The sequence below is a fragment of the Rhinolophus ferrumequinum genome, chromosome 5 (assembly GCF_004115265.2).
Source record: "Rhinolophus ferrumequinum isolate MPI-CBG mRhiFer1 chromosome 5, mRhiFer1_v1.p, whole genome shotgun sequence".
NCBI lineage: Eukaryota > Metazoa > Chordata > Mammalia > Chiroptera > Rhinolophidae > Rhinolophus > Rhinolophus ferrumequinum.
The window spans coordinates 30,586,645-30,601,788 of NC_046288.1; the positions used below are offsets into that span (position 1 = coordinate 30,586,645).

Below are 15,144 nucleotides of genomic sequence, written 5' to 3' on the forward strand. Positions count from 1 at the left end.
TGAGCTTTGGTTCAGACAGAATGAGTGCAGCAATCAATTAGTAATGTCTGCAATGGGTGACAGTCTGTCAGCACTCATCAAAAGGATTTGCTGTCCCTAGAGTAATAAATCCATTTCTGAGAGTTTCTGGAGGCTTAGAGTAAGATCTCCAGAGAATGGCTCTGAAGAGATATTGAGCATTAGGACCCTGTTTAGAGGACCTTGAAAAGGGTAATGAAAACCTGCCAAAGATAGTCTTTGATCAACTTGGCTTTCTATCACACATGGCCATCAATGTTCTTTACCATAAACCAATATGTTCCAAATCTAAAAAATAACAGATTTTTGTTGCTGTTATATTTTAGGCAAATATAGCTCTCTCACTTGTGATATTTCTTTGCCTAGGTGACCAGAAATGAGAATATGTGGGTAGCAGAATCAAGCAATGACTGCCAGCTATAGAGATTACCTGGTCAAACTCACCACCTATAAATGTAGCAACTGATGACTGGATGGTTAAAGTAGTACCCAGTGATCACCCATTTCCAAAAAATGTTGGAATTTACATTTATCTCAGACTTTTTGCTTAATCCCTAGTTATCTCTTTCCTGCCTTAGACCCAAGAACTAGATGATGATAGCTGAGTAATGTTGGGAACTCAACTTTTAATATTAACTCTTGGGTGGTGTGGGCTCTGAAGTCAGAAAAAACCTGAATTTCCACCTGTGAGTTCATAAGCAAATTATGTGACCCTGAGTCTTATACAAAAAATAAAAGTATTGTTATTATATAGTTGTATAAAGTGCCAAACTCACAGTAAGCACTCAATATATTAGGTCCCATTCCCTTGAGTTTTTTCCAGAGGCCTATGCTCCCCACTCTCCTTAGAGCCTTGAAAATGTGCCTAGTACTGGAACCCGGACCTTAGCCATTGATTTGAATCTGGGGTAGTAAACGTTTATCTTCTCCTCTGGCACTTAGAACTTTGTACATGTCAATATGCATTTCCAGGAAATGAAATATTTACCAAAAATGTTTATTGATTGCTTAATTACAAGGCCTACGTTGTATAATCTTGAAAAACCAAGTACATTGGCATGATTCATTTTAAAATCTAGTTATTCATTAATGAAAGGCTATCCATCAACAATATTTCTTCATTGTCATGAATTTCTTCAATTTGATCAGGCTCTTAGTGGCCTGGAAAAAATATTCAGCAGAAAAAGCTTAATTATTAATAGTAATTACTTGAGAAGACTATAAAAGGATGTATTAATTCTCTCCAATGATAGACCACCTTCTATGAAGGTTCATTTGAAATAATGAAGACTGGTAGACTCATATCTCTTCTTTTCTTCAGCTACATTAAATGTCAAACTCTTCAGAGAACTTTGCTAGATACAGGTAGGGAATCCTATTTACCATCTATACACCCCATGTGTCAGGAGTAAGACATGGCTACTAAGATGCATATGGAAAGACTTATCTTAGTGTCTCATCACTCTCAATAAGGTCATTAAAAATTTCTGGAAATTAATTGCTGTAGGATGAATATAGAAAAAGAGCTAATATATTGAGGCAACCCCCAAGAAGACCTCATTTTAGCCTTACTTTCACTCTAGGTGAGGGAATGATACATTTCAAACTTGTGTTTGAAATTGTATAAATGATCTTACATAAAGCAACAGTGTGTATAGTAAGAGAAATAATATTAAACCTACATTATTCAGTACTTATTATGAGCCAGGTGTTGTGCTCCATGCTTCACACATATGATTTCATTTCATCTTAACAACCACTCATTGTAGTAGAACTTTTTTGTAGGTATAGAAACAGAAACCCAGAGAGCTCAAGTTATTTTCCCAAGGCCACATTAAGTATCAGAGCTAGAAGTTGAACTTAGGATAACTGAGTCTCCAAAGCCTTTCCCTATGTTAATACAGTGAATAATAATGGTTTCTTTATTTAATCAGTAGGTGCTAAGCTCTTTAGAAGCTATTAGTATGAGAAGCAAGACATTGTTTTCAATAGAGAACATGTGTATGTGTATGTCCTGGGTGGAGGTGATGAAGAAGATGAAGATGATGAGAAATCCAAGATGTGTGAGATACTGCTTTTGCCAAAATAAACCTGACAAATGTTAATGTTTACACTTTGGTTCCCAAAGCTAAACTCTAATTTTATTAATATTTCTTGGGTGTGCTATAACTTCTAATGTAAAGAGTTAAATAACAAAATCACTAAGTTTAATTAATTCGGAAGTGTCAACACAAGTACATGTAACTTATTTATAGGCCAATGATAGATTTCAACTACACAATATTTTTTAATAGAAATAAGTCATTCACAGAATGCAATTTAAATACCAGTGAAGATATATTCTGGTACTTTGTTCTGATTTATTATGATAACCAAAAACAGATCTGGAAATTTATGAGTGAATATAGATTCAGAATTGTAAAGGGGGATTTTAATTTGGAAACTTTCCTCTTATACATATAAAATCTCATTTTTTCCCCCAGCCATGCAACACACTGGTAGCCAGAATTATCTGGAGGAGAACTTAAGAGACATGTGAGTTTTATTATCAATATTTTTTTGTCTGAAATTTGAAATCATATTAATTATTTAGGGGGAGGGGAGTGGGGCAGTGATATAACAAAGACAGATGAAGGAAAAGAATTTGATTCTGTCTTTAACAGTGACATAGTGTTTTGTTGTTTCAGCATTAGCACTATGGTTACTCAGTTTCTTCAGAAATTGACTTATGAAGAAGTACAAACCACAGTTAAAGAGTTGTTAGATTTTGCAGAGAAGTGCAAGAGCCTCAAGATGCATGAGTCACCTTCAGAATGCTCTTACCAGTTGGTAGGTGAATCAAGTTCTCTGTCTCTGTCTCTCTCTGTCTCTATCTCTCTCTCTCAAATAAATTACCACCAAAAGACGTTGTTATGAGGGGGGTTATTTGAATAATTAGATAGGGGATTGTAAGGCAACAGTACATACATGATTCATACTCAAGATAGAATCTGTGGAGGCTTGTAAACCTATAGTTTATCAGTTCATCTCTGGGAGATCAGACTCTGTGAACCAAACACTTAAAGGAATGAATTAGAGCCTAGAATGTCAATGTGTTAACTTAAGTTGATTGCTCTGCCTCATCTCTAAAGTACTGTTGTCTGACATCCTCATATAAATGTTCCTGGGAAATTGAAATAATTTTTAAAAGTTTCTTAGAGAATATAAAAAAGAAGGAAGAAGTACATATTATTATGGGCTCCTTTCCCAGTTAGTAGATAATCTTGGGCATTACTATTGTGTCTTGTAAAGTATGTCTATCTTGTGATTAACAAATTCTTGATAAACACTAACATGTTTTTATCATCTCTCTCTCTCTCTCTCTCTTTCTCTACTGGGAGTGCCAAAAAAAATGTATACAGATTTTAAGAAAGGAAAACTGTGTTAAAATTACACTGATGATAACCACTTTGAGTACGTGTGGTAACTGCAGAAGTCAAATGTGACTTGTATTCATCTTTTGTTATTGGGGTATATTGAGTATTACAATTTTAATACAAATTTTTACTTTCTTAAGACGTGTATACATTGTTTTGGCATCCTGTGTGTGTGTGTGTGTATGTGTGTGTGTTTGTGTATAAATTATTCTCATGCCAAACAATTTAAAATACAACTGAGTAGTTTTCTCCTTTATTTATAGATTTTTTTTTTACTCCATCTTCTTGGGGGCTAAAACCTATTTATCTTTTATTAAATTCTAGCATCTAAGTAGACATAGGAGAATTATCAGTCTTATTAGAAATACATTTTAAATGAAGTACTTTTGCTAGTGGCTAGTCTCACTTAATTTTATAGTGATTTGTTCTTATTTCCATTTCAAAAGATGAAGGTTTTATGCCTTTATCCCCCAAATCTGCAAACATGTTTTTGTGGTTTACAGCATCCCACACATTTACTGCCACCCAAAGATAGTTGAAAACTAACTGAATTATTACATTTCCATTTGAATATTTGGTACTAAGTGCACATTACTTCAGAGTTTAATTTTTAAAATAAGCTCCCATGGCTACCAAACTAAAAACAATTAGGAATCATGGAGAGTGCACCACCACCTACTTCTTGGTAGATAGTTCTCATTAAAAATACCTTGATTTCTTTAGGCCCTGGACATTCTGGCTTATGTTTATATTAATATCTATCAAATGTATGAAAACGAAGCAATTACATGGGAAAGGAGAGAATGATAAATTCTATTTGGTCAATGCCCAGCATGTGGGAACTGAGACTTAAAAACCTAAAAGGCTTTTGCTCAAAAAACCTATGTCTGGGGAGTATTGGTTACAAGGTGTAGCATCATGTACTCAGCTGCCTTTTTAAAAATAAAAATTCGTTGTCTTTCCTGTGGTTAGGAATGTAGACTATCCATGTATTCCCTTTCAATTATTATTTCCTCCTACAGATGGCTACCTTCCTAGAGCATATTTGTAATAACCAAGGAATGGTTGACAAACATGTGTTTTCTAACTGTTGCAATATAAATAACACAGCAAGACACAAGTGCTTCCTATTATACAAAAAGGATGATGAAGGTCACAGTGATATATTCCAAATTCCAAATCCTGAGCAAATCTGTGAGATGGACAAAGAGAATCAAGTGTCAGTGAGAGGGAGGTAAGTCATTCCTCCTTACCATTGTCTTTGAAGAAGAGTGTTTTCCAATTTTGAAGACAGGTCTTTTTTTAACATAAGAGCCTCTGAGAACACAATGCTTTATGATATGGAGTTAAATTGAAAATTTAAGCTACAATATATTTTTCTCCCTCAGAATTATAATTTTGGTCTTAGTGAACTGAATAGGGCATGACGATTATGTCTGTGCCATGAGACATTAAAAATGACTAGGACCTGTAAAGGACCCATCTCCTTAAGGATTAGATTGGTCAGACCAGGAGCAAATGATATTGAAAGGTATAGTCAAGTAGACAAAGCATAATAAACAGAGATTACAGGGGACAGAGAGCAGGTATTCATAGCTGAGGAAGGCTCTGGCGTTTGGGATGTTCATTAAGGGACAGCAGAAAGGGTAACTGATAGGCATGGAAATAGTCTGTCATTGGGAACCTTGGAAACCTAGAGATAAGTAAAAATTGTAGATTAGGCAGAGGTGAATTTTCTACTCAAGAACTCTGATTCTGTGATTCCCACCTGGAGTGAATAGCATTATAGCAAATGGGTAGATAACTTAAACTTTGGTTTCCTACTTTGCATGGGACAAGTCTACCTTTTGGTAGTGAGGTGCTAGCAAATGGCTGGTGTTTAGAGGCAGGACATCAATACCTAGAAAAGTAGAAATGATAAGAGAAATACAAAGCTTCAGTTCTTAAGGAATGCAGTTCTTGCCATCTTGTCAATACCGGCTCAGACACAGAATAAAGTGAATATCTGATTGCTGGATCTACAGTGTAAGGAGCATGATAGACATTTGATTTCAGATTTTAGACATAAACTCCACACCAGAGACGAATGAAAAGACAGGGTAACTTCATACTCAATAAACGTAAATTCCTTTTATTCACCCACAGAAGGCCAGAATTTCCCCACAGATTACTGAGTCTTCAAGAAAAAATTAAGTGGCCCCAGCCACTTAGGGAGAAAGGACTAAAGGATGGAGGGATTGGGTAGTTTACAACTTGTCTGACATTAGGGGCAACCAGATGGGAACCAAAACATGAGCTTGGCTACCTCTTTACTGTAGTTCTATCCATTGTAGATGAGAATTATAGAATCAGATTTGGGCTAAACATTCAGAGTTGAAAAAGTCTAACCAAAATTCAGGCAGTGAATCTAACCTCTTCTTGAACATTTACAATGAAGTCAGTAATTAAGGAGTTATTTTACATGCTAATTTTAACTTATGTGTATACAACCATAAATATTAAGGGGAAAATAACTTTCTACCAACTTGCCACATAATTATAAGCCAAGAACTTTAATTAATTCTCAACTACAGAAACAGTAACTTATATCAAAGCTTGAGAAAAAGTCAGCTATTTTGGACTTAATCAAAAGATAACATAGTCCCTTACCTAGTCTAGAAAGAACTTCATGATGATCTTGAGAGACTTCTCTTTGCCCACCAATGGCTTCTAAATTTAATTCCCCTGGACCTGCTATACAATTCTGCATTTACAAAAATTCAGTTTAAACTATTGAACTTTCTACCTTCTACTACTTTTAGAAAAGTGGAACGTTTTGATTACTGATTTTATTTCCCCATTGGCCCAGAAGCTATAGTCGGTCACTTCATGGGCACTCAGCAAATGTGTGACTCACCTCTCAGTGACATATCCAGCACGAACATTTGATGTATTTAAGTATAGTGCTATCTCATCTCTTTGAACATGATACTCTAGAAGTTTCAGGTCAACAAGATTAAATGAACCCTAAGTTTTTAAGAAACAGTAACAGCACATGTTCTTGAATTCTAAATTATACAACTTATTTGTCAAATTTTAGGTTTATTTATGAAACTTCTAGAAAGCATCCATTCCTGTATGGACCCACTATTTTGACCATGTCTGCTTGCTATGAAACAGCTATTCACTCATGTTGCCAAGAAGAAAATAAGACTGAATGCTTCCAGATAAAGGTAAAATACTCATTTCTCAAGTGTTATGTAGAGCCTTGCTAGGCAAAGTGTGGACTGTGGACCAGAAACATATGCATCACCTGGCAGCTTGTTAGAAATGCAGCATCTAAGCTCTTCTGCAAACCTACTGAACAAGCTCATAAACAAGATACCCAGGCAATTTGGATAGTTGTTAAAATTGTAGAAACATGATCTAGCACAGATATTACTTCATAATAAATATTTACTATTTCAGTTACTATTGCTATATAACAAAACACCCCGAAATTTAATGACTCAAAACAACAATTGTTTTATTATCTTTCATGGGTCAGGAATTCAGGAAGAGCTTATCTGGGCAGTTCTGGCTCATGATCTTTCATATGGTTATAGTCAGACAGTTCCAGCTTGAACTGGAACTGAGGGGCTGAAGCACTTGGGGGCTGCTTCAACATTTCTTTCTTCTCATATAACTCAGGGCCTCTCCATGTGGGCTCACTGCCTTGACTAGTTTGGGCTTCCTCATACATGGCAGCCTGAGGGCAGTTGGATTGCTTACATATGGTCAAAGTCTTCAAGAATAACTATTCTAGTAGATAAACAGAAGTTGTATGGCCTTTTATGACCCAGCCTCAGAAGTTACTTCTGCCATACTCAACTGGTTGACTCACCATAAAACCTTGTCATTTTGAAGGGGACAGTATATACATACTTGTTTGGGAAGATTATCAAAGTCTCACTGGAAGAAGAGCATGAGATAGAAGATGTTGTAGCCATCTTTGGAAAATGCAGTTGGCCACACTTAATTTTAACTATGTGGCCTTTTCTCCTTCATTAAATAGATGTAAATTAGTGATTAGTTCCATGATAAAAGTACTTTTTATGCATAATTATTAGTTTCTAAATATATCAACATAAAATAACCACCTTTACTGGAAGGGAGCACCAGATGGCTTTCCCAAAGGTTGGGTTGAAATTAGTAGTAGTTTGATCATCATTTCGATGAATTCCTGAAGGCTGAAGGTAATGCCACTTCTTCTTTACTGTTTTCTTTGCTCTTTTCAGTGCTAATTTATCTCATATTCCTTTAACCCCCTATTTCTCTATTACCCTAAACCAATTTCTTCTACTGAGCTCATCGTCTATTTATCTCGTGTAAGAAACGAAATAATGTATCTAAAGAGTTTCTGGCATATGCTAAGTACGCAATAATTGTAGCTATTATCCTATCATATCTATCTATTATATCTATCATCTTTCCTTCTTACCTCCTTCTCCATTCTTCCCTTGGTGAACTCCAATTCCTAAACAGTACAATTCTGAAGCCAATTCTGAATTCCTAAGCAGTACAGTCTTTTGTTTTCTTTTGGTTTCATATTAATTAAAAACTAAAAGCAAGTGATCATGCAGACTTATGTCTCATTACCTAGAATTTCTGAAGAATGAGATTTCATTCAGATGAGTTTTGTAGGTAACTTGACATTTACTAATTTAAGTTACAAAATTTTCTTAACCTTAACCCTCTTCAGTGGAAATTTTTCCTTAATGTATAACATGCCCCTATACTGTTAAGCGTAAGCAAATGCTTTTAAGTTAGCTAAGAGTTCTTTCCTCCTCTACCTCACTTTGTGATGTTTAGTCTTGCTGCTTCCAGGATGTCTGTTCCTAGTAGTTCTGGCTCCATCCTCAGAAAAAATTACATAACCAATAGTGCAAAAATTATGTCTATGATCAGACACAATTTTATCAGTTAAGGCTCAGATACTATTTTATGAAGTAAATAAGCTTGCCTGTATTTGATTTCAAATGAGTATAATACAAACAAATAAGGATAAAAATACTTATAATTATATAAATATAATTATGATTATTATGCCAGTTTTGTGGTTTGAATATTTCCTTTAAATACATTGTTTTTAAAAATAGCATTGTAAGGTACAGTTACCTAAAGTAAAAATGCTATATAGTCAATATAATGTTTTAAGTGAAAATATAGAGCTCTTCGAAATTTAAAAATATTACTTATATTTCTACCACACAGAGATATTAATTTTGGTATATTTCCTTTCATTTATTTTTTCCATTTACAGATTTTTTTTTTGCACATTGTTGTGATCACACTGAACATAGAGTTTTGATGAGAAATTAAAACATACCTACTTTTTATTAGAAGTATACATCTTTTCAAAAATAATGTGTCATCATTTATTTAACCATCACTGAGCTGTTGAGACATTTTGTCTCCAAATTTTTGCTATCATAACAAAATATGTATGTTTTTCTTTTGCAGAATTATGGTTTTATCTATTTAGAAAAGTTTAGTTGTAATAGTTTCAAAAGTAAAAATCCTGAGTTAAAGAATATTTATGGCAGGAAAACTGCATTAACATGTATTGTAAAACTGGAGCATATATTATGTATAAGCAGTAGCAAACATGTCCACGATGAGTTAGAAACTTGAATAAAACAAAAATTCAACTGTAAGACATTTTAAACATATTCTAGTGGCCCTCTGGACCTTTGTTTGCTTACTTTCTTGTTCTTATATTTCAATGTTTGATCCCTGGAACAAGTGATCTCTGGGGAAGTGAGAAGCTACTTTTTAACAAAATAAAAGCAAACAAAAAACCACATTATGCTGTTGCATTTGGCCTCTTTTAAATAAGACACTAAAAACTTTCTAATTTTGAGGAGATACACAATTTTTACTTTTCTCCCTTCTTTACTAATGATGAAATTAACTTTTTCTGTTGCTATCTTCTTTCTTTGATGCATTGTTTTTCTAATTACAGGTAGAACCTATCAGAAAATACATTAGAGAAATATCTTTGAGACATCATCATTTATGTGAAATTGGGATTAAGTTCAACCACAAAGTAGCAAAATCAGTGTAAGTTGCCTATTTATATTTGTGGACTTTGTTGCTATTGGATCATTTTTTTTTTTTTGGCCACTCACCCGAAGTGAAGTACGTATTGCGTCACCTGGTTTATTATTTATTTATTTATTTATTTATTTATTTATTTATTTATTTATTTATTTATTTATTTATTTAATTAGTTTCAGGTGCACAAGACAAAGTAATACTTAGACATTTATCATTTATATCCCTCACACTGTGTGGATCACCTTTTTGATTAAAGTCATTTGAAAAATCATTTATCTTTCGTTTAACAATCTCTCAGTACAAACCTGGTTACTTTCTCTACACGTATGCTATTAAGTTGGTGCAAAAGTAATTGCGGTTTAAAAGGTTAAAAATAATTGCAAAAACCACAATTACTTTTGCACCAACCTAATACTTGCCTGTTCAATAGGGCACAGGGGGTTGTGCATGAAATCACACAATCCTCATCTCCACCCATTAACTTCTGCCTCAATTTCTTCCACCTGCTCAAATTCCTTAGTCTCTTCCTCACTGCACAAAAGATTCTGTTCATTCAAATGCAGCCACTTAATTGTTCTGCATGGTAAAGGCTGCAGGATAAAAGGTATTCCTTTCTTGTGAAAGATAGGAAAGATTTTGGCTCCAATGTTACGCAGAACACAAAAAATAGTGGTATTTAGTAGTGGGGATGGAGGAGTGTGGGAATGGAGGAAAATCTGATGTTACTCAATGTACCTCTTTCCTGGCCCAGATTGTGTTTCTGTCCTACATGACCCTGGAAGACAAGCATCTTCCTTGTGTCATCTTCCCCAATTTAGAACAACATTGGGCTGCCTGAAAGTTCAGTTCTCCTTATAAAGCATGCCCATTTTCCCTATTTCCAGAGAAATTTCAGGGATGTTGCTCAATTGTCAATAGAGGAAAAGGAGACCCAAACCTCCTAGAATTATTGTCTTTATAATGAAGAACTTTTTTTGGAAGGTAAGGTCAGATAAATATCCAAATTACCTCTTTAAACAACTGGACTTCTTTAAGCAATAATTTAAATGATTAAAATGACTATATTTTCCACAATTATGAGTTGAATTGTGTTTGTTTTGTGACTTAGATCATAGATGGCCCTGGATGCTAACACTGAAGAAATAGAAAGCATTTCTAATACTCTCTTCACCCTACATTTGCAAGTGTGTTTCTATTCTTTTGGTTACTCGATAAACCAGAACTAATTTTAGAAAATAATCAAATTCAAAACACTGTTTGAAATGTACTTATTTTTCATTTCAGGGAATTGATTCTGTTAACGAAAAAACAACTTAAAGCTAACTTTTCTGAAATTGCCAAATTGGCTGTTGATATTAAAAATCTTCATCAGACTTGTTGTGAAGGAAATACAATAGCATGTGTGTTGGGCAGGGTAAGATCCTTTTTTCTTAAAGCTCAGTTCAGCCTTTAAAATAATTCTTAAATAAAAGTTGCATTGGTATATAATGAATCTAAAAAAGTAATTGTCATTTATCAGGTTTTGGTATTTTTGGTATGCAGTCATGCTAACTTCTAAAAAATGAATTAGAATTTTTTTCCTTTTGAATTTTCTGAAATAAACGAAATATTATTAAGACTTAACCTGTTTTGTGAAGGTTTGAAAGAACTTGTCTGTTAAACAAGCAGGGATGGATTAGAAACTGGTGTGACAGTCTTTCCATTTCTTTTGTTATGGATTTATTTTCACATTTTTCAATCCATCTTCATTACTCATGAATTCTATACTTGTGAATTCACTAAAATTTATTTATAACTCCAAAATCTATACTCACAGAACTTTTGTGGTCATTCGCAGACTTGTGCATGCTCAAAGAACTGGAAAATTTGAGTCACCTGATACATGTAGTCCCAGCTGAGATGGAACCAAATGAGGTTCTGCCTTCCTGTTTTAGTTTCCATACTGTAGAGAGTGTTCTTTTTGCAGTCTAGTTAGTGCCACGTTTTCCTCATTTTTGTGTTTTTTGTTGGTGATTTAGCTGTTTGAAATGGCCCCAAAGGTGGTGTTGAAGTGCTGTCTAGTGTTCTAAACACAAGAAGACCATGATGGGTGTTAAAGAGAAAATATCTGTGTTAGATAAGCTTTGCTTATGCATGAGTAACGGTGCTGGCAGCTGTGAGTTCAATATGAATGAATCATCAATATGTACTAAATAAGGTGTCTTTAAACAGAAAGATACATAACATGAGGTTATGTCTTGATCTGTTATTCGTGAAAATGTGGCCAGAGGCTTGCAGAACCTAATCCTGTATTTCCCCAAGGGTCAATGATTCAGTAGTCATGAATTCAGTTTTTATGTGACTACTGTGAATAATGAGAGTGTACTTATATTTTATCAAGGTTTTAAATATACATTTTCCTTTAAAAAGTCTTCTTCGTCAGCATTTTCTCATTTAGGAATATAGGGTTCTACATGATAATATTATTATTTGATCATTAAAAATATCAATTATGTAATTATACCTCTTTTTCCCATGTGTTTGTGTTTTCACCTTTAATTAATTAGCTTTTCAAGGGGACTATTTAATTTCTTGGTCTTTTCCGAGGCAAAGTTCTTAAACTTATTTATCAGTTCTACTGTGTTTCTGCTTTTAACTTTATTAATTCTCTCGTTTAGTTAGTTGCTTTTATTTCAGTTGTTTGACGGACTTCCTAGTTTTGGTGGACTTCTTAGTTTCTTTATACTCATTCTTTTAAAATAATAGTTAATATTTATTTCATTTGAACTATCATTTCTTTTATGCACTATATTCCACTGTTTATTTTTTTATATTGAATTAATTCTCTTTTGATTAGAGTATTTCTCCTAACGCTCTCAGGAATGGTGTATGGATTGTATACATTTGAATTGTGTGTCCTAGAGAGTTTCCTACTTTTATTAGTGCTCGTTATATCATAGCATGATGCTACAAAATATCACACCAACTCATAAAGCAAATATGCTTATAATAGATTTTAATTTTTAATATTAAGTGATATAAATCAATATAAACATATATATGTTGTATCAACATAATTCAATTTTACATAGTAAGGTTCTCTCTCTTTCTCTGACTGCATGGCATTATTAGACCAACATTCTAGGATTGTATAATAATTGCTATAGTACTAGTTTTTAAAAAATGTTTTCTGTGTGTCAGGCACTAATTCTAAGCATTTTACTTTTATTTAACAAACATTATTTTAGTACTTACTCTGAGCCAGACTCCTTCCTTTGTTCTCAACAAATATTAACTCATTTAATTCCTACAACCTTAGGAAGTAAGTGTTATTTTATCTCCATTTTACAGATTAGGAAATCAAGGCACACAGGTAAGTAGCTTGCCTATGTCACATAGTGAGGAAGTAGTAAAGTCAGAATTAGAACTCAGAAAATCTGAGTACAGAGCTACAGCTGTCAACTACTGCACTAGTTTATTTTTCCAATGATGCCTGCAAAGGTGTTGTATGGAGGACAACAGATCGTAGGAGAAGTTTTTCTTCTACCCAGAATGCATGTATTCTTACTGTTTCTTTCATCAGTCTTCTTCCCCTCTTTTACTACATTTTGAAAATTGGTATTCCCCATAGATCTGATCTTGGCCTTGTCCTTTCTTATTTTACACATACAATCAGAACTGGATAGCCATCCAGCAAGTATTCACTCTCCTCTTCCATAGCCTAGATTAGTTGCTGGGCCATGAACTACATTTCCTGTCCGTCTTGCAACTAGATGGGGCCACCTGACTGAGTTCTGGTTAGAAGTGATTTATGCCATTTCTAAGCCTGGTCCATAAAAATCTCCTGGTTAAAAAACCTCCCATCTGAAGGCAACGTGAGAAGCCACAGGTTGAAAATGACAGAGGCTCTGTCAGCCTGGTTCCTAGAAGTACTGCCTAGAGGCGCTACTCCTCCCTTCTCAATAGGACTTTGCTGAGAAAGAAATAACCCTGGTTCTACTAAGCCACTGAGTGGTGCTAGTTACTTAACTAGCACACACTCTTAGTCTCAATCTGACCCCGGAATATAGCTTCAGTTTACCACTCAGCTCTATATCTTCAGCCTATTCTTCTTTCAGGAGTCCTTAATCTACAATACCAACTACTTAGAAGAAATCTCCATGAAGATGTCTAATAGATGCCTTAAATCATCTTACTTTTATATTCAACATTGAACTCATTGGTTTCCCTTTTAGCCATCCTCTTCAAACATGCTCTTTTCTCCTGAATGCCAATTTCAGTAAATTGTGCTACCATCAACTCACTGTCATATATCATTCTAGATCCTTTGTCCTTATCTCACTCCCTGACTCCAATCTAATTACTGTTTTTTAAAATCTTGTCAATTCTACCTTTCAGTAGCTCTTAAGTATACTCATTTGGTTCAAGCCTCATCATTTTTGAACTAAATTTTCTCAATAACCTCCAAATATTCTATAGATCATTTCAGAAATATCATGTCCTCTCACCTCTAAGATTCTTTAATATAAACATGAATAATTCTAGACTGCTCTTCCTCTTCATTTGTTTCCAACTTACTTCTTTGTTCTTCCAGGCTCAAAATTTTCAAGATCTTTGCTCTGACCTCCATCTGGTCTGGATTGCCAAACACACTTTTTTCTTCCAAAGCATCATGAACTTCTCTTACAACTTCTATTATAATGCATTATTATTATTGTTTAATTATTTAACTCTCCAACTAGATTGTGAGTTCCTTAAGTATAGAGACTAGTTTCTTTATACAAACACACAAAAGTATTTGTGTGCATGTACACATGTTTATGTATAAGTAAACATGTTAAATATGTAAGGATAATAGTAATGTTACAGTAATATAATCGTAATGTATATAGTAAACGACAGAAACAAATGTTTCCTAACTGGGATCCTAAAATAGTAATAGCAATAGCAAGACAATAAAACTATTTGTATTTTGTTGGGTTAAACATGAAAACAATAATATGATCTGTCTCCCTTTAAAGTTCTTTAAGAGATGTTAAAAGTACTTGTGACATTTGAGTAAGTAAGGTCAAAAAGAGAAGCTTTTCTTATTAGAATGAATCACTAGAAATGATGTTTTTGGTCTCTCAGTTTGCCAAGGATAAAGCAATATAAGAAGCAAAGTTTTTTCTGGTTTTCTACTAATAACAATACAAATAAATAAGTTCAGAATGAAGTCATCAAAATAACCGTTCCCTTTTATGTTTTATAGAGTCAGCTTATGAACTATATCTGCTCTAAACAGGCTATCCTATCCAGCAAGATCATTCCATGCTGTGCACTGCCGGTGCCATTCCGAGGAGAATGCATTATTAATTCAGAAAATGATGATAAACCTGATCTTTCATCCCTGCCACTCAGCAGGTTTACAGAAGATCAATTTGTATGCAAACAATTCACTGACAAGCAAGATGATTTCCTACAAGAGTAATACAGATTTTTGTATAATCTTAATGATGGAATATTATGATTATGGATTCTTTGGAATATTATATCGGGCTGTAAACTTAAATGATGACAGAGGTTAGCCAATGATGCAAATGAGTGACGAAATGAGAATTGTGACCAAGAAGAGATGTTTTGTGGAGTCCATCATTGGCAGCTACTAAATAGC

The 15,144-nt window shown here is 34.0% G+C and overlaps 1 protein-coding gene across 1 annotated transcript in view; it reads left to right on the forward strand.

The window, feature by feature from the left end:
• Nucleotides 1-1,260: 1,260 nt before the first annotated feature.
• Nucleotides 1,261-15,144, forward strand: part of LOC117022256 (alpha-fetoprotein-like) — a 35,774-nt gene continuing 21,890 nt past the window's right edge. The window contains exons 1-8 of the mRNA XM_033106207.1: nt 1,261-1,383; nt 2,502-2,553; nt 2,706-2,847; nt 4,457-4,668; nt 6,514-6,646; nt 9,418-9,515; nt 10,797-10,926; nt 14,743-14,957. Coding sequence (XP_032962098.1) covers nt 1,302-1,383; nt 2,502-2,553; nt 2,706-2,847; nt 4,457-4,668; nt 6,514-6,646; nt 9,418-9,515; nt 10,797-10,926; nt 14,743-14,957 — 1,064 coding nt within the window. The 5' untranslated portion in view covers nt 1,261-1,301. The remainder of the gene's footprint in view (nt 1,384-2,501; nt 2,554-2,705; nt 2,848-4,456; nt 4,669-6,513; nt 6,647-9,417; nt 9,516-10,796; nt 10,927-14,742; nt 14,958-15,144) is intronic.